Source organism: Phyllostomus discolor, chromosome 14 (genome assembly GCF_004126475.2).
Source record: "Phyllostomus discolor isolate MPI-MPIP mPhyDis1 chromosome 14, mPhyDis1.pri.v3, whole genome shotgun sequence".
Classification (NCBI taxonomy): Eukaryota; Metazoa; Chordata; class Mammalia; order Chiroptera; family Phyllostomidae; genus Phyllostomus; species Phyllostomus discolor.
The window spans coordinates 14,530,003-14,557,075 of NC_040916.2; the positions used below are offsets into that span (position 1 = coordinate 14,530,003).

Sequence of the window (27,073 nt, forward strand, 5' to 3'; positions counted from 1 at the left end):
GTTTCCTTCTTGTCACTGTTGGTTCCCTGTATATTTTTCTTTATTTCACTTTGCATAGTCTTCACTTTTTCCACTATTTTGTGACCATACACAACCATTTCTGTAAGCGTCCTGATTACCAGTGTTTTGAACTGTACATCTGATAAGTTGGCTATCTCTTCATTGCTTAGTTCTATTTTTTTTGGAGCTTTCACCTGTTCTTTCATTTGGGCCATATTTTTTTGTCTCGGCATACTTGTTACGTGATAAGGGGCAGAGTCTTAGGTATTTGCCAGGGTGGGGCAACCCACGTGGCTGCCTAGTGGCACTGTATGTGGGGGAGGGATCTAAGAGAGAAAAAAATGCCACTTGCTCAGCTCTCAGCTGGCTTTCAGTCACTTACCCCACTACCCACAAGCAAATTAGGCCCTTATGATGCTGATTCCCAGGTGGGTGTGTTTGTGCATATCCTAGGACCCTATGGGTCTCTCCAATGAACTCTCCTGTGAGGCTGGGAGTTTCTCCTGCCACGTCAACCCCCACAGGTTTTTTCAATCAGAGATTTTGAGGCTGCATTTGAGGCTGTAACCCTGGGTTGTGATTTTTTCTTGTTCCCCAGTTGTTCCTCCTGCTTTATCCACACACAATGTGGGACCACCTGGTCTGCCAGCTGCTTCCTCGCCCACCCTGGTCCTCCAGCCCCCGCCTTGCCGTGAGTCCTCTCTGCCCAGCTGCCTGTCTCCACCCCTCCTACTGGTCTGGATGAATGTTTCTTCTTTAACTCATTGGTTGTCAGACTTCCATACAGTTCGATTTTCTGCAGTCCTGGTTGTTTTTGTTTTTAAATTTGCTGTCCTTCTTTTGATTGTGTGAGGAGGCAAAGTGTATGTATCTATACCTCCATCTTGGCCAGGAGTTCTGAAGTTGGTATTTTTTTTAAGGTTTTTTTTTTTTTTTTTTGAAGAAGTCTTTTGGAAAGCTTAGGTTGCTCATTAGAATTCAAGAGCTGACTATACAGTGAGCTGTTGGCCACACAGTCCAAAGCAGCAGCAAGCTTGAAGGTCATATAATGTCACAGGAAGAATGTTTGAATCACATGAGAAGTTTTAACTCCTAAGAAATTTTTGAAAGAGAAAGAGACTGTTACGGGATTTTGGTTGCTGAAAGACAGTTGTTCTCAAAAACTTTAGCAGGGATGACTTTAGAAAACTAGCAAAAAGTCATTAGTAAACCAGTCAGCTTGGCTAATGTAAGAGCCAGTGAGAAAAATGCAGGATAAAAAGCATTCTGATCTCTGGGTTAAAAAACAAACAAATATCTGAATAGTGTTCCCATTCTGGTGCAAGGTCCATATTGAAGTCTTACCAGGAAAATGGAAGATTCTCCCTAGAAGAGAAACAGTTTTTCAGAGAGGCAATCAAGCTATGCCTCGCAATACCTAACCATTTCCAATGAGCTATTTTAATGAAGTTTTGAGATTTCCCCCCGGGTTCTTGTGCTTTTTCTGATGCTACCATTTTCTTGTTTCTGCTCTTGAGACAACACTGATGTAGCCCAAATATATTTTCAAATGCCAAAAGAAAAGAGGAGAAAGAAATGGAGAGAGCAGCAGCACTGACTGCAAGGGATGAGAGCAATGCATGAAGCAGACAGTCAATTGCTCGGAAAACAAGAGGGGCCGGTGCACTGGAGGAGGCAAAGCATGGCTCTGCCAAGTCCCAGGAAGGCTCCGTGCTCGTTAGGCAAACGGCATCCAGAAAACACAGACACCTGATCAAAAACAATGTCATGTGGCATTAAAAGAAGTTTTAAAGTGTAAATAAGCTTCCAACTTTAATATTAATGTTACAGTAAGACTTGTAAATTGGGTAAATTGCTAAGCAGCAATATTTAATTAGGTTAACTCATCATAATTAGAGTGATTCACAAATAAGAGAGGGGACTAAAATGTGGAATGAAATGAAGCATGTTCCTATGCTTAGAAAAGGCTTTTAAAATAAAAAAAAATTCAATTACAGTTGGCATTCAATATTATATTCGTTTCAGGTGTACAGCATACTGGTGAGACATTTATAGAACTTACAGAGTAATCCCCCTAATAAGTCTAGTGCCCACCTGGTGCCATACATACTGTACTTTATATCCCTGCGACTATTTTGTAACTACTAATTCGTATTTATTCGTCCATGTCTATTTTTCACCTGCCCTCCTCCTCAACAATCTGGCAACCATCAGTTTGTTCTCTATGAGTCTATGTCTGTTTTGCTTGTTCTTTTTTTGCTTGTTTTTTAAATTCCACATACAAGTGAAATCATATGGTATTTGTCTTTCACTGTCTGACTTAGTTCACTTAGCATAATACCCTCTAGGTCAGTAAGATTTCATTCTTTATGGCAAGTAATAGTCACACATACCACACCTTCTTTACGCAAGCATCTGCTGATGGACACTTAGGTTGCTTCCGTATCTTGGCTCTTGTATTTGAAATGTCCTTCTTTGCCTCTTATTCTTTGCTTTATTTTGTCTGATATAATTAATTGCTACCTCTGCTTTTTTTTTCATTTCTATTTGTATGATACTCCTTTTTCTATCCTTTCACTTTGAATCTGTGTACGTCCTCCCATCTGAAGTGAGCCTCTGCTAGACGCCATGTGTATGAGTCTCATTTTCTTCTCCATTCAGCCACCTGCCGCCCTCCCCATTTTCTTATTGGAACATTTAATCCATTCACATCTAAAGTAATTCTTGATTGGTATGTAGTTATTGCCATTTTATTATTCATATTTTTCATTTTCTTTTCTTTTTCTTCTTAAAGAAGTCCCTTTGACATTTGCTGGTGATGAATTCCTTTAGCTTTTTCTTGTCTGAGAATTCAGTACTTTTCGAACTTTAGTGTGAGTACCAGATATTGGGATGCTTGGCAAAATGTAGATTCCAGGACCCTTTCTTAGAGATTCTGCCTTGGCAGTTTTAGAGCAAGGGCTCTCGGTCTTGACATTACTGCCACTTTACAGGGAATCCTTTGTTGTCAGGGCAGACGGTCCTGTGCATTGTAGGAGGTTCGGCAGCATTACACATCTCCTAGACACCAGTACCACCTCGGCCCCGAAGATTGTGAAATGTCCACCAGGGGCAAAAAGCACTCCCCTCCTCTGCAAATCACTTGTCTAGAGTGAAGGCTAAGAACCTTCATTTCTAAAAAGAACATCAGGGTGATTGTGACAAACGTGGTCAGGGCCCCAACTTGCGAAACACTGAACTAAAGTGTGATGAGTTGAACGTCCCCTCCAAAATTCATATGAAGTCCTGACCTCAAAATGGGACCTTACTTGGAAATTTAGAAGATGAGGTCATACTGGGTTAGGATGGGCCACTGATCGATTATGATTGATTGGTAGCCTTACAAAAAGGGAAAATTTGGACAGAGGCACACAGGGAAAATCCATGCAAAGTTTGGGGCTAAGCGAAAAACTATCCGAAGCGAGAAGAAAGGTCTGGAGCGGAACTTTCCTGGGTGTCTACAGGGACAGCACAGCCTTGCAGGCACCTTGACCTCATACTTCTCGCCTCCAGAGCTGTGAGACAATAGATTTCTATTGTGTAAACCTCCCAGTTTTGGGTACTTTGTTACAATAACCCTAGCAAATTAATACATAAAGAATAAAATACAAGTCAGAGTTTAAGGCTGGGACAACATTCGAAGCAGTATCAGAGGTGAAAATGGAAAGATTGCAAAAAATTAAAAAACTGGCACCAGTTCTTTATCTTTCGTAGTGCCTGACATAAAATAATGGAAAGTTTTTATTTTTATTAAGCACTCTGCAGATATATTTTGTCTAATTTAAACATTAAGAGCAAAATATCTTAAAATAATTTGTTACTTTATAAGGTTGAAATCACCTACCATATTCCATTTTCAAGTTTGCATTTCGATTATATAGTCATTAGATAGATAGGTTTCCCTATCTGGAAGTTGCCTGGAAGACAAATGGAATGCATACATTAGGTTAATGTTCATAGAGAATGCAATATGTGATATTCCATACTAGGTAAAGATGCATTAACTGACCACACTGTAGCTTTAAGAAAAGTGCTGGCTGTTCCAGGTCAGAAAGGCACTAGTTAGAGTACAGCCAATGGGACCCTGGGAGCAGCAGGCCACACAGTCACACGCTTACCCAAAGTAGGCAATTCATCTCCTCAAGGGCAGTACAAAGCTCATGGTACCAAAAGAACCTAAAAGGTATGTATGTACTCTAGCAGTTTCATTCGCAATGCAAGGGAGCTCTGCTGTCCATTATTAAAAAACAAAAGTCCAGTGGCAAATGTCAGTCTTTTCTCCTTAAGAAAAAATAAGAATCAAAGACACTGAAATTGAGAAAAGGCTGACAGTGACCAGAGGGGACAGAGGAGGGAAATTCAGGGGAAAAGGGTGACGGGTTTGCAGGAACAAATATAAAGGACACATGGACAGTAACGGGGAGGGGGGTGTGTGTGTGGAAATGGAAGGGAGGTGGGGAGGGCTGGGGGATTGGGCTGGGGTGGGGGGAAAAGGCAGAAAACTGTACTTGAACAACAATGAAAAAATATATTCATTAAAAAAAAGAATAAGAATCATTTTAATAGACATCTTGTTCCCCTTTCCTCCCTAAATTGAATTAAAAGAAAAAAAGGAAACAAGTCTTCTTGCCTCAAGATTTTAGAGTAAAACATTGTAAAGCTTCTGTTACAGATGAAGGGCCCCAGCATGTGCTTGCCCTGCTCCTATGGGCATAAACTAAAAAGTCAGCGATCAAGAATGGTAGGAAGCATTGACGGAGTGTTCCTAGAAACGTCTAAAATTAAGCTGAGTAATCAAACGCGAAGAAGGGTAGGTAGGCCTAGACCCCTTAAGTGCTCTCTGGGGGAACCACCATAAGCTAAACAAAACATTAACCTGGAGGCCTTTGCCAAACTTGAAACAAGTTCACCTTACTAAATCCCCTCACTTTCAAGCCGGGAAACTCTCCGGCTTGCCCTTCAGAGCCTAGTATACCTCAGGCTTCACTGAACAGGTTTGCCTCCAGGGGCAAGGTGGGGGGTGGACTGTTCAGTTCAGCACCTGGTGTAGAAGGCCCTGGAAGGTTCAGACAGGGACTACCGATTCTCAAGACAATTTCTGTCTCCAAAAGAGGGCAGGACCGGTCAAGAACTGACTCAGTGTCTCCCGGAGGACAGCTGCACTCAGACAAAATAGAAACCCCGGGGGACGAAAGGTAGAAGTAAACAGGTTTTTACGGCAACACACATTTATGATGCCTTCCTTCTCAGACCTTCCCAATCGTTGGTTGTCCAAGTTACTAAATTTTCGCACCCCTTCTCTCGACCTGCCCCTCTTCTTCCTCGCAGTCTCCACGCCCCTGCCTGCACACCACCACCCACCAAACAAAGGTAAGGGCCCAAGGGCAACTACACACAGACTAGTGTGCTGGGCGGCCAGCTCCAGTCAAGGGCAGTTGTCTAGATGTAAATTTGACGTGGAGAAATCTAATCTCCCCCATGTGATCCCTCTGGCTGCTGTGCCTCTTGTGGGAGGCAGAACAGGTGAGGGTGGCTGGAGGCAACCAGTTCCCGGACGGACTGACGGTCTGAAAGGGCGACGAGAGGGGGCGGGAAGTAAAAGGAGGCGCACCCAGGGCCCGGTGTCTCTCCCAGGGATCACCTTGCGTTGACCTACTTGAGTGGTGCTGGAAGGAGCCAGACCAAGCGAGGGAGAAAGGCGGGGCGGGGCGGGGCGGGGTGGGGCGGGGCAGGGCAGGGGTAGGCGGGGCCTCCGGCTGCATCCTTTCTGGTGCTGGCCTGTGATTCGTGGACAGATTCGTGCCGGAAGCGCCCGCGAGGCGTTGGCGGCGGCGCACGTGGTGACGTGCGAGGGGGTAAGGCGCGAGCTGGCTGGGGTTGCGGCAGTGTCTCTGGGGCGCGCGTGGAGGTCGGTTACTGGGGACCGCAGGGCACAGTTTCTCCGCCTGCTGCTTCAGCGCGGCATCGGTGAGCGAGTGAGGGAGTGAGCGAGTCCCCGCGAATACTCGGTGGCACTCTCTTCTCCTCGCAACCTCCGTGGACTGACCGCGTGTCCTCCCGCTCGATCGCTTCCCCCCTCCGCGGCCTCGAGACGCTTTCCGTTGGGCCTGGTCCCGCCCGCTTCCTGCTGCTGCCCTTCGAAGCTCCAGAGATGAGTTTTTCCATCTCTTCAGAGATGAACCAGGTAATGATCCCCGTTCCCATCTACGGGGGTGGAGAAAGAGGGAGCGGCCGGAATCCGAGCTGAGAGATGGAGTGGTGTCCTGATCCTGGGGGGAGAAACCCTTGCGCCTCCGCCACACTGTGGGCGAGAGGCGAGAGCCTTGAGAGCCCTTTGCTTCGGGCGCCGCCAGGGTTGCTGGGTCGTTGGTGGCCTCAGGCGGGTGCCGGCAGCTTCGGAGAAAGTGGGAGCAGAGGGAGCGGGGAGGGAGGAACATACGTTCCTGTTCGGGGCCTGTGTCGGGCAGGGATGACCTGCCGGAAGCGGGACGCGGGAATCTACGTTCCCGCTGTCAGAACAGAAGCCTAGTGTGTGGGTCTGCCCAGGTCTGGACTCTCCAACGTGAGACCCCCCCGGGACTAGCGCGTGTGGATAGAGAGCTGACCCCGGGCTGCCTTGGTGTCCCGGGCCTGGAGTGAGTGGCCCCCGTGGGCTGCGGGGTCCTTTGTTCCCGCTCCACGTTGCCCGCTTTTCTTGCCAAGCGCGGGGAGGGGGGGGGGCGGGAGGAGGGAGGGAGCGGCTGCCCTGACGTGTCGGCGCTGAATGACTGCCTGGCGGCCAATCCTGGGCTGGGGTGTGCAGGCGCCAGGCTTTGCCTTTCAGCCCGCGGAATAGGCGCCGGCCCTGCTGCTTCGCGCGCGGAGGAAGGCCTGTGGCTGCAGGCAGGGTTTACCAGTCACTCTGGAGCGCTCGCCATTGTCTTTTTTTTTTTCTTTTGCAAGAGAATTCGGCAGAGAGGTGTGCTCTTTTCTGATCTACGCATCTTGCAAAGGGTCTCTGGTTATAAGCTCTTAGCAAGGTATCAGGCAGTATCAAATTGAGAGTTGAATGTAGGGAAACTTAAACCACAAACACTTTAGAAATAGGTTTACTTTTCCCCAGAACGTCGTAGACACATCTTGGTGTGAGACAGCAGATTTTGAAAACTATAGCAAGTAGAAATCGGGTGCCTGAAGGGCGCATTTTTATTTCCTAATGTCAGTTAGTGATGGAGGTTAGAACATCCTGGCCTCGCCTGTAGTGGATCTTCTGTCTAGTAATAAACTTTGGAAGCCTGGTACTACTCGTACAGTTGAACAAGTCCAGTATGAACCAGACTGTATTTTCTTTGAATGATTCTAGCTCTGGCGGTTATTTAAGGATAACTAATGAACAGCTTGTAGGCATAATACTGCTTCTGAAGCTTCTGGCTTAAAGACGCTAAGGCGTTGTATTTGTATATCTGAAGATGAGGCAAACACTGACTATTTAAGAGTGAGATTGAGAACAGTATCATTGAATGTCAGCTGGCAGGCTACTTATCAAATGTCTAGTTTGGTAGCTGGAGTTTGGTAAAACGGACTAGAGTCACCGACCAAAGAGAGGTCCGGAATGGTTTTCCTCTGTATTTTCTTGTTAGAGGACATCTCTGATTAATAGACATAAATTTCTTAATTTATTTTAATTTGTAGTTCTGTTTTTCTAACTTTCCCCCCTACAACAAAGCGTTCCAGGTTTTGATTTAGCTTTAAATTAGTGGGTTTTTTGGCCCCTTACTTTGGGGTGGGGTTTTGTTTTCTTTGCTTTAAAGATATTTTGAGTGGCAACTGAATGTGGTTTTGTAGATAAGGGTTTTTCAATGTAAAAGTTTTCTTGTTAAGCCAATGTCTTAATCATTGTTACTAAGATCAATTACTCCTAAAAATAATTTCATTGATCTTTTCAACAGTATGATTGGATTGTCAAATCTACAAGAAGGAATATTTCCAAGTTGGGGACCCTTCCACCTTTTTGTGCTAAAATGTAAATGGAGTAATTATGAATAAGGGAGTGATTTCTGGGTTTTCATTTTTTGTGTATGTTAGGACCACAGAAAATACATGTTTATCTTTAGTTAACAACTTCAGTTACCACCTCGTAGATGATTTCTGAACCTATACCTAGATCAGTATTCTGACTCTTGTGGTATAAAACTGAACACCCAACAGGTACCTCAGCATTGTAATGTCCCAGAGCAAATTCCTGGGATTCCTCTCTTCATTCCTAACTTGCAGCACGGAACAAACGAAAATGACTGTTAGGCTTTTCATTTAAAATGTGCTTACTGCCTGAGGATAAGCATGGGTGTATAATATCCCTACTTAGTCTTCCTGCTTCCATGTTTTAGCCATTCCTGCCCACCATCTGCACATTTCTGCTAGGGTCCTGTGCTTCTTGCTAAATCCTTTCCAGCTCTCCAGCATTGTTTAAACCTAGCATCGATTGCTGTTACTTCCTCTTCCACTATTCTCCGAATGCATCCTGCAAACTGCAATCTTTTGAGACAGATATAGCTGCATTTTCTGGAATAGGTGTGCTGCCATACTTTCTTCCTTTTTTTGGTTTGACCTATCTTCACTGCTTGGTTTATCTCTGTCTGGTTGGTCTGCATAGTGTTCAAGGCTGGGGGAAGGGAGTTAATTCCACTGTGTCACAAGCATCCCATTCCAGATTGTGCCTGCCATATGTTTGGGACTATAAATGTTTGTGGGATAAAACAATTACAGAATAATGAGGTTAAAAGCATGGGGCCAAGTAAGTCTTGTCTGGTGACTTTATATAAACGGATGGTGATTGTAGTTTCAGAGGTGACATCGGGAATCTATTAAGAAGATTCATTGGTTTACTTTGTATAATTATAAAAATCCTTTAACAAGTGGAATTTATTGCTATTTTGTGTGAGTTGGCTGCCCTCAAAAGACTGCCTTGAAGCTTATAATGTTTGTAATTTGCCTTGAAGTTTTAAGGATCCTTTGAAAGTTTGATGATAAGGTTTTACCTTGCTCTTTCTTGCTGAAGGCCCAGGAAAAATTTGGAGGCAGATAATATTGTGCCTACCTTTTTTAACTCTTTGATAAGACCTGTTGAATTCTATTTCAGTCAAACCAGTCTTTTTGGGGGCTGTGGTAACATGTGAACTTCTGGATGTTACTAAAGAAGTTTAATTACTCATTTATGAGTCTTCTGTCTCCCTTTCTTGCACTGAGTGTATTAAGGAACTGGAGTATATTTACCAGAATATATTGCATTGACCCCAGTTTTAATTTTAAAAGTGAACTGGTCAAATTTTTATTTTAAATATCAAGTTTTGGTTTGGCTTTTCAAAGGAAAAAAGTTCTCTCTTTACTTTTTTATTCCACTAGTTACTGAGTTTCACAAAACAAAACTTTAAGATTTTCTGTGAATTTTCGGAACAGTTTAAAACTCTCAATTTGCCCAGTCTTACCTTAGTGGAAGTGAATGTTAATTGTCAAAGACATGTGTCTGTGGGCAGGAGTTGCTGTGGCCCCCTAACTTGGGGGTGGGTGAGAGAGAGCAGGGACATATGTGAGGATAGTCATTGAATAAAGTAAGTTTGCTGCATTAACTCAAATATCCACTGGACTTGCATTAGCTTTTAAAATCAGGTAGGGTTGCACTGATGAGTAGACATTAAAGTGATGAGATTCATACTAAGATCTTGATGTAATAGAAAATCATCAAGTACTAAGTGTAGTAGGACTCACTTTATTTGCAAAACTAGTAATACTGCACAAATGTATATGCCAAGCTTTGCTCCAAAAATTCTCCGCATTCTCTCAAAGGACTGAAGTGATTTTAACCATCTGTTTTTGTTTTTAAAAATAAAATTTAAGGTAGAACTTCCAATTTATCAAATGTAAATAGATACTGTTTTTATTTTTAGATCAAGACTAGTTTGCAAATAGTTACTGAATAAAACTGGTCAAAGTTCAAAATGTTTATAAATCTCCATATCATAATGGTTTGGGTTTTTCAAAGGGCACACTTTAATCATATCAACAGAACTTGCAGGGAAGTTCCCCTTCAACCCCTGTTTTAAGAGCGGCTTATGCAATTGAAGTGAGGAGTTAACGGCCTGTGTGCGTGAGTGGGCTGCTCCTGTGTATACCATATGTACAAAGATTTTCCTAACTTGCGCTGGGTCTTGGCTAAGAATGTTTGAAAGTTTCTTTAGGAGATAGTGTGTTCTCTATAGAGAAGTGTGTATTACTTGGAAAACATTTATTTTGTTAGACCTGACTCCTTAAGAAAAGCTGAGTTAACTAATCTAGAGGAAGGCACGGAGCAGTGGAAATCAGTATTGTACAAGGGTATGATATAGTTTCTTTGTGAGGATACACATTGACGACAGTCCCACCTGAGGCAGAAGAGTACTCGGGCACAGTTGGGGCCAGTGCGATCCCACTCTCTTACAGATTGTGCGTGTGTTGAATTGAGCGCAGTAGGTTTGTTGACTTAGAACTGGACCAGACTTCAGTGATTATTTATCTTAACAAAATTGCTAGGTTTAGAATTGTGGGTTTGATTGATGTGTAAAGAAAGTCTGGATAATTTTAAGATGTTCATTTAAAAATATGCCTGTTTTTCAAATAATTCCTTCTGGTTTCCTGTAGTGGTGGTGTAATAGCAGTTTAGGTGAACCTTTATATCCAAGTTTTTGGCTAAGTTGTTTTGGTGGGGGGTAGATGGGATAGATAAAGGGATGAACAAGATGGGGGCTTTGCCTTCAAGGGACCTTGAGTCAATGAAGATATAGAAACACAACCCAGAAGAGGCCAGCCAGAAGATCTCACATACTGTTCAGAGAGGGGTCAGTATGTGGAGAAGCTAGTTCTCACCTGGGGGGATTTGGCAGGAGCTCCGTAGAGGTAAGGTTTCATCCGGCAGAGGTTGGACTAAGGCACAGGTGGCAAACACAAGGCCCATGGGTTGAATCTGGCCTTCTACCTTGTTTTATCTGGCCCGGCACCTTGTTTATATCCAGTTGCAGCGCCAAACTCATGCTTAACTGTTAAGGAGTAGTTACATTTATACAGTCCTAAAATTACATTCGGCCCTTTGGAGGCAACCGAGAGGCTGATGTGGCCCCCGGAGAAAATGAGTTTGGCACCCCTGGACTGAGGGTATTTATAAGAAGGCACAGAGGCTGGGAAGTACAGAGCACATTTGGAGAACAGTGTATCTGGTTTGTCTGTAACATTGTGTACATGTCTGGGAATGATGCCCAAGTTGCTTGCTGGCTGGTGAAAACAGAAGGATCACGTGTTTCCATATGTGTCTGAATCCAATAGTAGAGAATAGAATTAACCAGGATTTATACAGGGTTGGCATAAATAACGCCTTTTTATTATAAAATCTCTTAGTACACAATCAGAAGCATGTAATTCTGTAACATAACAATAGCAGATTCAGGCACACCATATGACAATTTAGGTGAAATGTTTAAAGTAAAACCTTAAATCAGCATACCCACATTATTATCCTCAAACCACACTCTGGCAGGCGTTATTTCTGCTGGACCCTGTCTTTGCTCTCTGATCTTGTGCCTGTGTATCTCACTTAAATGGTAAGTATTGTTAGCGCCTCTTGCCTTTGGGGAAGGTTGGTTGGTTTGTTTTTTATTACCTCAGTAGTGGCAGGTTAAATAAAAAATATTCATATACTATATAATCACACTTGTGTTAGTTATTTTCTCTTTGTGCCATTTATGTCAAAATCTCTTCAAGATCAAGACTTGTGTGATATGATCTACCTAGATCATGTGACAGTCTTTGATCCTTCTGAATATCTAAAATATTTCATTGTTACAGATTATGATGCATGATTATCACAGAAGAAATTCATGTCTATAGCTTTTAAGGACTTGATTACATCATCTCCAAGCCTGATAGTTTTGGGATCCCCATTGGAGCTTAAGACACCTCTGCCTTCACTTCAACCAACTGTCTTCATACCTCAATGCAGTGCTGAGATTTAACACTCCTTTGTCTTGGATTATTTAAGACGCCCCAGAGGTACATTTCTCACCAGGATAGTAGGTGAGTGAATGTTCATTGTCCAGTGCACCTTTAAGACACCTTGTTTTTCTGAAGACTGTACCATGTACACTGATAGCCTTTCATAATTTTTTAAAAGGCGAAGTCAGCAATCGTTTGTAGTAAAAAAAAATCCTGTTTTTTTCCCTTTTTTATTTTGGATTTGGATAAATCGGTCACTTTAAGCTGACTCTCCTGTCACTGCTTTAGAATGGCGCATCTCGTGTAGCCCATTAGTCACTTGTTCACGAGAAAAGGTGAAACGGAAACTTTAAAAGAACATACGTCTCTGTCATGTGTTTTTTCTAAGTGATTTAGAACATACGGAGCTTACAAAGGGAACAGAGTTTAAGTTCATCTTACTATCAGTTTTTATCATTTGCGGATGAAGGAATGACAGCGGCCGAAAGGAACCCTGCACTGGAGGACCCGGCCGCAGCCGTCCAGGCAGGCTTTTAGCTGGCTCGCAGGGCGGGGGTGGGCGGGGCGGGGCTTCCATTTCTCTCCCTTGGCGATGAATGTTGATAGACGTGGAAACGGCCCAAACTGCAGACACCCGCTGAGATACTCGCTGAGATACTCGGTGAATCCTTGAAAGGACCACAAAGCACAGGGCACAAGGACATGGACGTTCAGTGCCAGTGCTGTCCCAGCAGTGTTTTTGTAAGATAAAACTTTTGTTGTTGATAGGATGGAATTTGAAAATAAAGATACTGTATTACTTTCTAAAATATGAAAATCGCGACTCACAAGTAAAATAACTCGGCTTCTCTCTTTGCCCTTCAGCCAAATTTACAAGGAAAAATGATTCCCAATGGATATTTAATGTTTGAAGATGAAAATTTCATTGAGTCCTCCGTCGCCAAATTAAACGCCCTGAGGAAAAGTGGCCAGTTCTGTGATGTTCGACTTCAGGTAGATAAAGCTTTATTGGAAACTTACAGAAGTGGCCTTTTATTACTAAAAGCCGCAGAATCTTGGGTTTGCTTATTTTCTTGTTCATAGGAGGCATTTAATGAAATAACTTTTAAAAAAAGAATGACTGGCTGCAGAGACACCGAGCCCACAGCGCTTCTCATCCGAGCCCCTCCTTGTTTCAGGTGTGCGGCCATGAGATGCTGGCGCACCGAGCGGTGCTGGCTTGCTGCAGTCCCTATTTATTCGAAATCTTTAATAACGACAGCGATCCCCACAGAGTTTCTCACGTTAAATTCGATGATCTCAACCCAGAAGCTGTTGAAGTCTTGCTGAATTATGCCTACACTGCACAGTAAGTTCTTTGAAGTAATTCATATAACCAGGGGATCTCATCAGGAAATGCCAAGTTTCTCTGTGTTAAGAACCTGTTTTAAGGCCTTGGTATGTGAAATGATAAAGAACTTTTATTTTTTAATAGGTTGAAAGCTGATAAGGAATTAGTAAAAGACGTTTATTCTGCAGCCAAAAAGCTGAAGATGGACCGAGTGAAGCAGGTAGAGTACCAGGAGTAGCAGACAAGGACTGCTGCTCAGGGAGGCTTACTTTATGATTAAAAGGCGTAATTTGTCATTTGTTAGTCTTAAGAACTTGAAAGACTCTTTTTCCCCCCTAGAGAACAGAATATGCTATTTTAACTGTAGCTCATAGTAACGTAGCAGGGCCACACCTCCTCTCAGATAATGGGGGCCAGAATCATGCCCTTCCAGCAGTCTTCCCTGGAGGGGTGTCTGTCAGTGCTTGGTAGCATGCATTTAAATACGCATTTGTTCACTGTGCTGGCGGGACAGTGCAGGGAGAGCAACAGGAAAATTGGGACAGCTGTAATAGATCGATAAGTTAAAAAAACAAAACAACAAAAAAAGGATCTGTGCACAGGAGAGAGGAAAGTTAAGTGCTCAGGTGAACTTGGGTAGAAAAAACCATGTGGCTGTATGCTTTTGCCATATGGAGGGACTCAGACTTTTCTAGTACTATGCTAGTCTAAGTTTCCATTTTGACACTCTAATTTAAAGAAAACTTCAATTGGATTGTTAAAACCAGGGATCAATGCAAAAAAAATACGTATTTGTTTTTCTCAATCACATAACCTCAATTCTTTGTTCTTTTTGCTTTTTAAAAATTTCTATTTATTGATTTGAGAGACAGAAAGAGGAACACCAATTTGTTGTTCTACTTACTTATGCATTCATTGGTTGATTCTTGTGTGTGCCCTGACCAGGGATTGAACCCGTGACCTTGGTGTATCAGGACAATTCTCTAACCAGCTGAACTACCTGGCCAGGGCAATTCTTTGTTCTCTTACTCTTCCTGGTTCTCTAAAAGTATTCCTTCTAGAATTTAACACCATTGAGAAAGTGCTTAATAATTCATAGGAAGAAAAGCATTTAATCTTCTAATGTAGGGGTCAGTAAACTACAACCCTCCTGCCATAATTATTCTAGTTGAAAGTTGTACTTGACATTTCATATGTATTATCGTCACATTTCAGTTTATTGTTTTCTTTAAATGAGTTACACATTTGTACGGCATTCTTTGATTATCGTTCACATGCATTATTTCTTCTGACAAACTTGTTTTCTCATGGCAGTGAGATTTAATTCATCTTTATCTTCACATAATGCATACACATTGAGTACTAAATGTTTGTTAGATAAAATGTATGTAAATATTGGCACTCTTGTTTTCCAAGGTTTGTGGCGATTATTTGCTGTCCAGAATGGATGTTACCAGCTGCATCTCTTACCGAAACTTTGCGAGTTGTATGGGAGACTCACGTTTGTTGAATAAGGTCGATGCTTATATTCAGGAGCATTTGTTAGAAATTTCAGAAGAGGAAGAGTTTCTCAAACTTCCACGGCTAAAGGTAGGAATAAATCCACAGATGCATAATACTTACTTCCAGTCACAGAATCTCTGTCCGTGTTTTGAGCAAGTAATGGTTATGAAAAAGAGTACAGTGAAATAATACTGTTATTTTTAGCAGTGTCATGGTTTTCTGCCAGTTTACTTTCTTTGTTTTTCTGGCTACTGGTTCTTAATCCTAGTTCACAAGTTAGAGTAAGTGCAAATGGGGCATCTTTATTCACAGCTTTATTATGAATTTGAGAATTAAGCTGAAAATTGGAGGGCCGGCGCTGATCCGTATGTCACTGCTGTTTTCCAACTCTAGCTGGAGGTGATGCTCGAAGATAACGTTTGCTTGCCCAGCAATGGCAAACTGTACACAAAGGTAATCAACTGGGTGCAGCGCAGCATCTGGGAGAATGGAGACACCCTGGAAGAGCTGATGGAAGAGGTTAGTTTTAAAGTAAATGGGATTCAACAGTTCCTAAAAATTATTTTGCTATAACATGAAGGATTCCCTTTCACCTTTATTTTATAACCATGACCCTAAAGAATTTAAATTTTGCTATAGGTACCCCTAAGCTGAGAAACAGGGGGGGTGTCCAGGTGAGCTGAATGAACTGTTCAGTTTGGTCTTCTGCTTTTCTTTTTTAAATTTCTTTGCTTATTATGTGCTATTAACTTTCTTTGAAGTAGCATGTAATTTGCTTTAGAAGTGGGAGGTGGTACATTGAAATTTTCTGTAGATTCTTAATTTTTCTTCACAGGTTTTTGCTTTAAAGTTGACAAGTAGGTAAAAGCTTCTAATGGTTGTTCCTCCCCGTTGATTTATCTCCCCATAGGTTTATTAACAAAACTAGGATACCCAAGACTGAAGAAACAAGAAGAAACCTCAAGTGTATTGACACGTACAGAAGCAGCAGTCCTGCCCCAGTTCTCCTAAGAAAAATCTGCTGTGGGCAGAGAACGATGATGATTTAATGGTGTTTACTCCTTTACAGGATTCCTCTCTCTAAAGCTTTGTGTTTTTCAATGATGTTTTTCGTATATATAGTCAACTCGACTTGGGCTTTTCAAAAACACACAAGAAAAAAATGGAGAAAAAGTGGGAATTAAATATAGGCAGGTGGAGCAGTGGAGTGACCTTGAGTTTATCCCTGCACTTAAGCCTTTCAGGTCCACTAATGGCTTACCAAACCTGTCAGGCCTTTAGAAATTCTATTATCATTATGTTCCGAAAAGGATAACAGGCGATCTTCAAGTCCTGTGTAGTTTTCCACTTGAAAATCAGATGCATTTGCCTTGTGTTTGCATCTGTTAAGGGCAGTATCTCTACAGCTTGTTTGGATTTTTGAATTTGTTTTTCATCTGTTTTTCTTGACATTGCCTACAGGACAGAAATATGTTTATGCAAGTTAGACCACTTACCCTTAGAGGTGTAAACTATATTCAGTATTTTATTGTAAATATGTATATTTTGAAGACCTTATATATTGTACTAGTGCCTTTTTTCTTAATGCTATATAATGGAAGCTATGAAAAAAATGAAGATTTCTTTCATGCCAATCAAGCCAAAGACTCTGCAGCTGGGCCTAGAAGATTCTGTATTTTATTTTTGTTTTTTAAATTTTTACAACCATGACATGTATTTTCTTTACTCCGGGATCCTGCCAGAGTAAGATGTCAAGAAGCTCAAGCAGCACCCTGGAGGTTACCTCGAGGCGGTTGTGTGATCTGCGGACCAGTGGTGTAGCCATGGAGACGGAAGCCACATGGGTGTTCTGTTGCTGTTTTGCAGGTTCAAACCTTGTACTACTCAGCTGATCACAAGCTGCTTGATGGGAACCTACTAGATGGACAGGCTGAGGTGTTTGGCAGTGAGGATGACCACATTCAGTTTGTGCAGGTACACTTTGCACATCTGAGGTAACCTCAGGTTGGATTTGAGTAGAGCATCGTACAGTGTACTGAGATTTTCCTTTAATAAAGGAAAGTGGAAGGACTTCATTGGTATGACATTTGGACAGAAACATTTTTGGGAGAAAACAAGCATACCTTAGAGTTAACTATCACTTTTTTTGCCACATAAAAAGTAGTTCACAAATTGGGAAACCCCAATTTAGATTTTTTTCTCAATAACATTTGCAAACAGTAAGAAAGATTTCAAATAAGATGAAGCAATGTAGAAATGTGTTATTTGGTTTAAAAAATAGTTGTTGGCGACAGAAATGACTATTAAGTAGGCCCAATTTTTTAAGTCTCAGAAACTTTTTTACTTTGTGGACAAATAACAGAGAAAATTATACAAATCGTAAGTGTTACACAGTGAACCCACTAGTTTAAACACCACCCGGGTCGAGAAGAGAAGATGCCCGGGTCGGAAGCTCCGAGAGACTTCCTCTTGCCCCTCCCCAGCCGCTGCCCCACTCTGCCCCCAAAGGGGGAAGCCATTATCCTAACTTCTGAAGCAGCAGGTTAGTTTTCCTGTGTTTAAAGTTTATATAGATGGTCGTACAGTAGACATTCTGGGGGGGGTTTAGCTCAACATTGTATTTATGAGGGATCAAATATAAAGTAGGTGCTGACCCAGCTTAAGGGGTGTTTTCCTTTAATAATTAGAAGACAGCTGGTGGACTCACACGGAACCCGTATGGTGACGTTCTTAGGTGTTCTGTGTTAATAGTGACTGAATATCTTCATTATCAGAAAAAGTTTTTGAGTCTGAAGTACATTTTTCAAAAGTACTCTTTCAACGAGCAAAGACTGAATCCCTGATAAGTGGCAGGCAATGTGTTAGATACGGGGACACAGACCGTTTGTATTTGCAGGACCCTGTAGGAGCTGGGAAATGGCACAGACCTGAGAGGTGTCTACTGAAGGTAGAAAGGGGAGGGCATAGTGGAGTCGAGGGGCGAGAACCCAGGGAAATGTCACGGAAGAGGCAACATTTGCACAGTCTCAGGGTTAGAAGAGTTTGCAGAGCAGACAGCCGTGTGTCCGGCAGCAAAGAAAGTCTGAGCAAGGACAATGCTCTTGGACGTGCGGGTCACACGACTGGGAAAGTAGGTAAATGCCACCTGACTAGGGCTATACTTACCCTACGAGTAGTGGGAACTTTCAGAGAATTTTAGAACAGGGAACAGAGTGGAGGAAGAGATATATTTCACAATCATAGAGAAACAGGTTAAGTTATGGTATTTTTCTTGTACAGCAAGCATCTCTATTAATCGTATTTTAGACAAATGGTTAACTATCAGGTGGCAGCCTCTGGTTCGTGGCATTCCAACTGATTTGTGCTGTTTATTGGTTTTGGTTTTTTTCTTTACACAATGATTGCATTAAACCCTTCTATTTTTATCATCAGTTTCAGCAAGTAGATCAGAGCCCCTGAGACCAGTTTGTAGACCAGTACAAGCAGTGGTTCGGGTGGAAAAATGGAAAGGGCTTCATGTGAGGGCATTAAGGAAAAGGGACTCTAGACACTCAGTTACAAGGATCGAGTCAGTAGTTTGTTTTTTTTTAGATTGTATTTGTTTACTTGTAGAGAGAAGGGAAGGTAGTGAGGAAGGGAGAGAAACATGTGGAACGTGAGAGAAACCTTGATCGGTTGCCTCTGGCATGCCCCCACCCAGGGACCTGGCACGCAACCCAGGCACGTGCCCTGACTGGGAATTGAACTGGTGACCTTTCGGTTCTCAGGCCAGCACTCAGTCCACTGAGCCACACCAGCCAGCTCTGAGTCAGTAGTTCTTCATGCTTGTTTAGATTGGGAAAACAAAGGAAAAGGAAGAATTTGAGAGTGAGTGGGACTCTGAGGTGTGACTCCTTAGGAGGAGATAGTGCCATGAACAGAGATCATGGAGAGAAAAGGTTGAGGGGACACACGAAGCCTCAGGAATAGGAAAAGAAGTTGACAAGAAGCCATTAGAAAGCTAGGAGGACAGTTTTTGCAAAACAAATTGTTTTGTAAAAGCTAGTTAACGCAGGAGGAGGAAGTGGGGAGGACTAAGTTGTCAATGGTGTCATACCATTGTCTGGGAAGTCACGTGAAAGGTTAGGATGTGCCTCCTGCACGGTTTCAGGAAACTGCTCAGTAGTAACCTTGAGTGGATGTAGTTTCTGTGAGTATTAAGGTTAAGACACCCTTAGCTTGCCAAGCTGGAAAAGAAACAGCCACTGGAGACTACCTCCTGGGGAGACAGAGGCAGAGAGAGCAGGGCTGGGTGGTGCGAGTCGGCATGGGCACGTTGGAGGGGACGGAGGAGGGGTAAAGGGTCGTGCTGGAAAATGTTCGGAAGGAATATGGAGTTCACCAGCATTTCTACACCAGGCTGGTTGGCTGCGTAACACCGGCAGTCTTCGTTGTCAGTGTGCTTTTTCTCTCTCACATGGATTTCCTCTCTCTACGTTAGACCAGTTTCTTACTGTGACACGAACTCGTAATGTAAGCATTATCAGTTTGTGATGCTTCGGATCCCTCTTCCCAGAGATCGGGGGAGGGTTTTATGTACCTTGTGACTCTAGTAGCAGAGGACACTGTCTTAGTATAAAGAGTGGCTTTACATGCAGAATGCCTAATCTTGTATTTTAGTTGTTACTGCCTTGGGCAATATGTGTTTTCTCTGAGCTTCCGTATTTTGATCTATGACGTTGGGTCATAGGTAGCATTTGCCCTCACTGGATTAAAAGAGATGAAGTGAAGAAGTGTCTGATGACACCCAGGCACATAATAAATGTCTCAATGGGATGCAATAGCCATTAACATGGTACATTTTCTGCCTTTTCTCAGAATAGCCTACATGTGCTATAACCACACTTGCTGAATGGCCAAGATCAAACTTTTAAATAGTTTTTTCAGAGCTTCAAGTAGCTGCCTAAATCTTTTTCTCTACCATTAGGCGGATTTTTGCTTCTACTAGAGATACAGATTCCCATTACAAATTTTACCTGCCCACGTGGCCCTGGCCCTGGGGACCGGAGTGAGTGGATAGGCAGACTTGGGCCAGGGACTGGGGGGGGAGGGTGACGGCGCCTGTTCACTTGGCAGCGCCTCTCGGGGCAGGCAGCACTGGCTCTTCAGTTCCCTGCGATCACGTCTTTGAGAAGTGGCGTGGGCTAAAGTCCTTGGAAGAAAACCGCCAAAGGGAACTCACACACGAGAACCCATTGTAAATCTCGGAAAGTCATTTAAAATTTGCAACTCTGTCCCTTCCCCCTTTTAGTGTTCCTGGGTATTCTACTTTTGTGAATGGTTGACTCTTTTAGTAGTAGTGTTTCATTTCTAATTACTATTTCTTTTTCATTTCTGTGATTCAATGTAGTTTTACTTGTTTGGAAAATCACTCTATAACACCTATAAGGTAGTCTAAAAGAAATAGACTATAAAGGGTTTTTTGTAATTACACTCTTTTCCTGTAAAGTGCTTTCAGAGGGACTGGTGGCATATTACTCCTCACTTTTTGCTGGCTTTGTGTGAAGGGCTCCAGTACACGGCGACATCCAACTTCTTTAGGTTTGAGCGCCATGGAGACAGTGGGTTAAATGCAGTCTCCATTAATTCATGTCATTTTACATTTATAACATCTTTTAAAATATTCTGTACTTAATATAAATGTGAGCCTATGTGGATTATGGAGTGGAGGATTTCCTTTTTTCCCTCCGTTTAAAGAATTGATACTTGGCCTACAATAGATATTTTTAGTTGTTTAAATTGAGCTTGCCCTGGCCAGGCAAGTTTTGTGAGTGTAGTTGTTACGAAGTGGAGGTGGAAGTAACTTGTGTCCGTTGGAAGTGTTGGTTTGTGTGCAGTTTAGGCATGCTATGTGATGCACCGGTGCAGGATACTAAGTGTTTTTTTCAGTGTTGTGGAATAGCTCGGGAACAAAGGTACACCTGGTATGGTCTTTGGCTAGGTGTCTGTAGCTACCTTTTGATCTTGCAGAAAAAGCCACCACGTGAGAATGGCCATAAGCCGATAAGTAGCAGTTCCACTGGATGTGTCTCTTCTCCAAGTGCCACGGTACAAAGCCCTAAGCATGAGTGGAAAATCATTGCTTCAGAAAAGACTTCAAGTAAGTGTATTTCCCTTGTCAGATTGTCTAAAATTTATTTTTTAAGGAGTGTTAGTGGAGCTATTTTTTAATACTTTCAAATTGACTACTTGAAGAAAAATCTCTAGACGCAACTGAGTTTGGAGTACAGTAGCAGATTGTTCCTGTCTGGAATTGGGCGTTCAACTCAGGACTGCATAGCAACCAAAAGGAATTAGTGCTTGCCTCTTACAGCACCTCTGTGCTTTCACAGATAACACCTACTTGTGCCTGGCTGTGCTGGATGGGACGTTCTGTGTCATCTTCCTTCACGGGCGGAACAGCCCCCAGAGCTCACCGACAAGCACTCCAAAACTAACGAAAAGCTTAAGCTTTGAGATGCAGCCCAATGAGCTGGTGGAAAAGCCCATGTCACCCATGCATTACGCACGGTCTGGTCTGGGGACGGCAGAGCTGAACGGCAAACTCATAGCTGCAGGTAAGAACAAGGGTGAGTGACTGCTAATTGGAAACCTAGCAGCCAAGCCTCCGAGTGGACATATTACACTTGCTTGTGACAGGCAAACTTGGAAGAGAGGAGGGTTCGATACATCTTCCTTCTTGGCATTCTGGTTTACCACACTGTAAAACAATAGGGAAATAACAACTAAATACTGCTGCTTGCCTAACCTTTGATGCAGTGTGTGTTTCTAATTCTTAAACTAATTCAATCATACTGGTAACATTACTATTCGGCTATTTGTAAGCTCTTAAGAGATGTGAACTACTGGGGCCTTATAAGTTTGTGGATACTTCAGCCTTTCTAGACCAGAAACCCTTGTCCAGTTGAATGTTTTAAATATAAATCTTTGTGGTTCTTTCACCAGGTGGCTATAACAGAGAGGAATGCCTTCGAACAGTTGAGTGCTATGACCCACGTACAGATCACTGGTCCTTCCTCGCCCCCATGAGAACACCGAGAGCCCGGTTTCAGATGGCTGTGCTGATGGTGAGTGCATCCGGTTTCAGGGAGACACGGCCCACACTTAGCTTTTTCTAATAACTGGAGGATGGCAGAAACGCTCATCTCTTACTTCCGGTACAGGGCCAGCTCTACGTGGTTGGTGGGTCCAATGGCCACTCGGACGACCTGAGCTGTGGAGAGATGTACGATCCATATGTAGACGACTGGATTCCTGTTCCAGAGCTGAGAACCAACCGCTGCAATGCTGGTAATGCTGCTCTCCTTCTGAGGTAACCGGTGTTTAAACAGGATGGTTCAGTTCTCAGTGTGTGACCTTATCTTCCACTCACGTAGGGGTGTGCGCCCTGAATGGAAAATTGTACATCCTCGGTGGCTCCGATCCATATGGTCAGAAAGGACTGAAAAACTGTGATGTTTTTGATCCCATAACAAAGTCATGGACAAGCTGCGCTCCTCTGAACATCCGTGAGTTTATTTTTTCTTTAAAAAAGATTTCTTTCCCTTGTCCTCCCTACCTCATAAAAAAGACCTCCAAATAGTATGTATAGTACACACTACAATTTTGGGAGATAGAGTGATAATTTTGGTTTGACTTGACTTCACAGGTAGACACCAGTCTGCAGTCTGTGAGCTTGGTGGTTATTTGTACATCATCGGAGGTGCGGAGTCGTGGAACTGCCTGAGCTCCGTGGAACGTTACTGTCCTGTAAACAACACCTGGACTTTAATTGCGCCCATGAATGTGGCGAGGAGAGGAGCTGGAGTAGCTGTTCTGGGTGGTAAGTACTGGGATTCGGAGAGGTGAGGAGCAGGTGGTGGCAGGAGTTTGTTCTAAGATCCCAAGAGAATGTCAGTGATAACTATAAGCTTATTTACATAATTAAGAATTTGGAAGCAGCCATTTTTGTGTTGCAATGGAGTGTGGTGGTGTATCTTTTCGTGGTCTTTCTCAATCAGAAACTCAGTACTTAATATAAATATATTAATTCATTAATCTTTTGATGAGTTCACTGAATTAAGTTCTAAGTCATTTTCTTCCACAAATCATGCTCTCAATGCATCATTTTGGAGCTTGAATTTATTTCCTTAGAGCAAGAATTTTAAATTATTTGATTTGCCAAACAAAGTAAGTGCAAATCATCTAGATCTGGTTGTTATTCTGTCTGCTCTCTGCCTGATTAGAGGTAAAACTTTTTAGACTTCTTTCCAAGGCATTAAACTTAGTTTTATAGAGACACACCTTTCTTTTCACATTTGGTTTATTGGCTTACATACAATTGCTATAGTGACTTTAACTGGCATTGTGTTTGGAACAAAAGCTGAGTGTTAGTAAGCTTGTGGCTCGGCTGGGGAAAGCAAGGGGGTGTGCCCACACCAGCAAGCAGCCTGCCGGCCTGCAGCCCACTGTGAGCCTGGGCAGTTCCTGTCCTTGAGTGACGTTTCTTTACAATGTTGATGAGATTGGAACTCAATGTTGATGAGATTGGCCCTCGGGACTCAACTCTTGTTTATGTCAATTAGCCTACGATGAAACTGGTTTTGTCATATGTTGTTTCACTTAAAGTCACAGAACCATTCGACAACATTTAAGTGAGGACCTAATAAGTAACAGTATTTAACGTTCAAATTGTTTGAAAATAATTTAAACTGTTCTTTAAAGGAAAATAGTCATAATGTTCAACTTTGTTTCCAAGAAGAAATTTCTTTACCAAAATCATTTTATATAGTTGGAAAACTCTAGGAAACACTCAGTTATTGAAATCTTTTGCATCTTAGTTGTTACACACTAGACTAACACAAACCCTCCAGTGCACAAAACTATTGTGGTGGCCACTTACTGTGTCTTTGGCAAGTTGTCTAACATCTTCGTGCCTTGTTTCAGCTGTGAAATGGCAGTAACAGCAACTACCACACAGAATTGTTGCACTTCAGTTAGGTGGTGCCAACACCCCCCCCCCCCCCAAATTGCCCTGAGTTCCATGTGCCAGTGGGTTTTTACTAGTTTTATTCCGTATATATCCCCAGCCTCTAGGGTGTGCTTGCCACACTAGTAGGCATTTCATAAACACTTCCGACAGAATGAAGAGGCATTTCTAAGAGCCACTGATTTTAGCAAAAGACACGTGTAGGGTTTTTTTCCTTTACCTAGATTTATTTCTCATTTCTCTTTTAGGCAAACTGTTTGTGGGTGGCGGCTTTGATGGTTCGCACGCCATCAGCTGTGTGGAGATGTATGATCCAACTAGGAATGAGTGGAAGATGATGGGAAACATGACTTCACCAAGGAGCAATGCTGGGATTGCAGCTGTAGGGAACACCATTTATGCAGTGGGAGGATTTGATGGCAATGAGTTTCTGAATACCGTAGAAGTTTATAACCTTGAGTTAAATGAGTGGAGCCCCTATACAAAGATCTTCCAGTTTTAACAAATTTAAGATTTTTTTCAAACTAACAGGCTTAGTGATGTAATTGTGTGTAGTAGAGGTACATTTGTGAATAAGGAGGGCGGGTGGGTGTAGAGGTTGCTGACAGCAACACAAAGCTTTGCATATTGCATACTATTAAACATGCTGTACATACTTTGTGTTATTAGGGAAGGAATGCAAAGATGAAGATCTGTTTTGTGTATTTTTAGGGCTACTTTGGTTATTTTACTTTTTGGGAGTTGATATTGTAAAAGAATAAACCGAGAATGGTTTGGGCATACCAATTTCAAGAAGTCCCCTCTCCTCCACCTTTGTTTTGGCAATTTGCACATTAAATGGCTCTTTCCTCAAATGTGTATTAGGCGAGAGGGGAAGGGTAATGAGATACAGGTGGTTGGGTTTTTTAAGAACCCTTTTTCAATAACTGGAAACCCTCTATAACAAAAAAGACTTATTTAACTAGATGGCAATGACTATTTTTGTTTTTATTAAAAGAAAGCTGACATGCCTGCCAAGATTTAATCTTTTATGATTGCCTTTTATAACTTTTTATATCCTTAGAGTGTGTTACCTGTTGAAGATGTGGTGGATTCATATTATGGAAGCAGAGGGGTAGTCTTAACAGCTGCAGAGTGAAGTGTTTCTTTTACACACCTAGAAGACAAATGTCTAAGCATTTGCCTCAGCTGCATTTTTTTTTTTTTTGAGAATGAAGTACCAATGTTTATTTGAATAGAACTGCTGAACAGTAACATAGCTTCCAATTTTTATTTGAAACATCGATTTTAAGTGTGACTTTTTGAGGGTATGTTATATCTAGAACATATTTAATATTCAACAGTAAAGAACAGTGAAATACTTTCTCTTCCAAACAATTCCTGTTTTTAATCATTAGCAAAACAATCCCAAATGGCAGCCCTCGATTGCGAAGACAAACTGTATTGAATTTGAGTGCAGCCATTACCAGACTATGTTTCTGTTTGGTGTTTCTATTCGTATGGATAAACATTGCTTGGGGTGACTTGGTATCAAACTTGTAGTGCTACACAGAAAACTTTCGGGGCCAAAATTAGCACGTCCTAATGCCTGCTGCCGATGCAAATGTATTAAAGGTACTTTGCAGGAAATCCATGCACCATGGGATTAATATCCCTGTGTTTTTTGTGTGCCCATTCATTACTAAATGTTTTGGGGAAACGTTTTTTCCAGTAGCGATGAGTGGGAAAAAATACTCACCCAGCACTTTACATCTGAAAGAAAGACTGATAGAAGGTTAACAGTTTCTTCCCTCAGAGAAGACAAAGCAGCACACAAGAATCTGTTCAACTAGCTGAGACAAGATGACTAGTCGGCGGCTAACTAACTTGGTTAAGAAGAAAATGAGGTACTTTTTCCAAATGTTTCACTGGTACTTTCACACCTTATTTGTATCATCCATTCCACAAACACCACCAAGAAAGGGAAATCCGTTCACCTAGTTAGTGGCTAGTTCCTGACTATATCCATTGTGGTTGTTCTGGACTAAAACTAGGTTGGCAAATTTGAGCCTAACATAATCACTTTGTTTATGTTCTATTTAGCATAGGAAATTAACTTTTAGTTGGGAATTCAGCAGTAAAACCCTTGAAAGTACTTCTCAGTTCCTAAGTAACACTTAAATGCAAATATGTGAGATACTTTGGCTCAGAGTTTTCCTGTATTACCATTGATGCCAAACAGGTATTTTGGTGGCTGAAACTTATTTTTAAAGTATGTTTTGAATATAAGAAGCTTCCATAAGGGGGAAAAAACAGTCGTCAGTGATGAATTGTTACTGTTTATCCACATATAAAAGGTATATTTTTTCTTGAGGTAAGGAGACAATGTGGCATAGCCCCAGCATAATTAATATTTTTTTACCAGTATGTGTTTTGGAGTAATTTAGAAATAATATCAATAATAACCACACTTGAGGTTGGTTGTCATAATGCATAAAATATACTAGATCCCTAAAACAGTAGCAAAATTATAAAATACCTGGTAGAATTAACAAAATAATTGGTATACCTTAGACCTGAAAATTTTTTAATTTTTATTTATTTTTTTACTTTCAAGACAGGGCTTTGATCTTTGGCTTGTAGTCTGTTAGACATGCTTTACCGTTACTCAGCGTGTTTTAGCATTTCTCATGTAATCACGTTTTGGCAGGAACCTCCTGGATTCAGGACTGTGATATTGTGCTAGCAATCTTGCTTGATACCTGTAATCTCTCTGGACCGCAGGATTCTTAATTTAAAAATGAAGTAGGAAGAGGGGAAAAAGTCGGATTACGGTATTTTTGCAACTCCAGAGTTGCCTTTAGAAAGGTCACAGAAAACTCAGTCTCTATAGTATTAGGCATTTATTTGTATTCTACTTGGTTAAAAAAAAAAAAAAGGGACTTGAAGAGTCTTTCACTGACTGAGACCAGATAAATTAACAGGGCGTAAAAGAGAAAGAAAAGCAAGGAAATGTCAATATATGACTCTTAAATGGTAAAGCCAAACCACAAATTTTGTTCTGTAAAATAAATCATCCATGAGGAAGGATAACCTTCCATTTGTTACAACACAGATGGACCTTGACACACTGTTAAGCAAGATAAGTCAGAGAAAGACAAGCATTGTGTAATGATACTTACATGTGAAACCTAAAGTTAAACCTGTAAAAACAAGTA

At 42.0% G+C, this 27,073-nt stretch overlaps 1 protein-coding gene across 2 annotated transcripts; it reads left to right on the forward strand.

Moving 5' to 3' along the window:
* Positions 1 to 5,372: 5,372 nt before the first annotated feature.
* LOC114511816 (influenza virus NS1A binding protein) lies at positions 5,373 to 26,779 on the forward strand. Of its 2 annotated transcripts, none has more exons than XM_036014999.1 (15): positions 5,373 to 5,409; positions 11,890 to 12,117; positions 12,901 to 13,029; positions 13,215 to 13,384; positions 13,511 to 13,586; positions 14,783 to 14,956; positions 15,263 to 15,388; positions 16,736 to 16,843; positions 20,879 to 21,008; positions 21,241 to 21,465; positions 21,854 to 21,975; positions 22,072 to 22,198; positions 22,285 to 22,416; positions 22,557 to 22,730; positions 24,125 to 24,905. In XM_036014999.1, the coding sequence occupies exons 3-15, from the start codon at positions 12,919 to 12,921 to the stop codon at positions 24,376 to 24,378; spliced, it is 1,929 nt and encodes a 642-aa protein (XP_035870892.1). In that variant the 5' UTR covers positions 5,373 to 5,409; positions 11,890 to 12,117; positions 12,901 to 12,918; the 3' UTR covers positions 24,379 to 24,905. The 2 variants fall into 2 exon arrangements, with proteins under 2 accessions (XP_035870892.1, XP_028386367.1); XM_028530566.2 differs by lacking the exon at positions 5,373 to 5,409 and adding an exon at positions 5,834 to 6,223 and having other exon boundaries at positions 24,125 to 26,779.
* The last annotated feature ends 294 nt before the right edge of the window (positions 26,780 to 27,073 follow it).

What these genes read in the sequence shown, in the direction of transcription:
- LOC114511816 (XM_036014999.1), top strand. Translation starts at nt 12,919, where the DNA reads ATGATTCCCAATGGATATTTAATGTTTGAAGATGAAAATTTCATTGAG. An exon ending in TGGAAGAGCTGATGGAAGAG is followed by an intron (nt 15,389 to 16,735) that starts GTTAGTTTTAAA and finishes GCTGTTTTGCAG; the next exon opens with GTTCAAACCTTGTACTACTC. An exon ending in CGGCAAACTCATAGCTGCAG is followed by an intron (nt 21,466 to 21,853) that starts GTAAGAACAAGG and finishes TTCTTTCACCAG; the next exon opens with GTGGCTATAACAGAGAGGAA.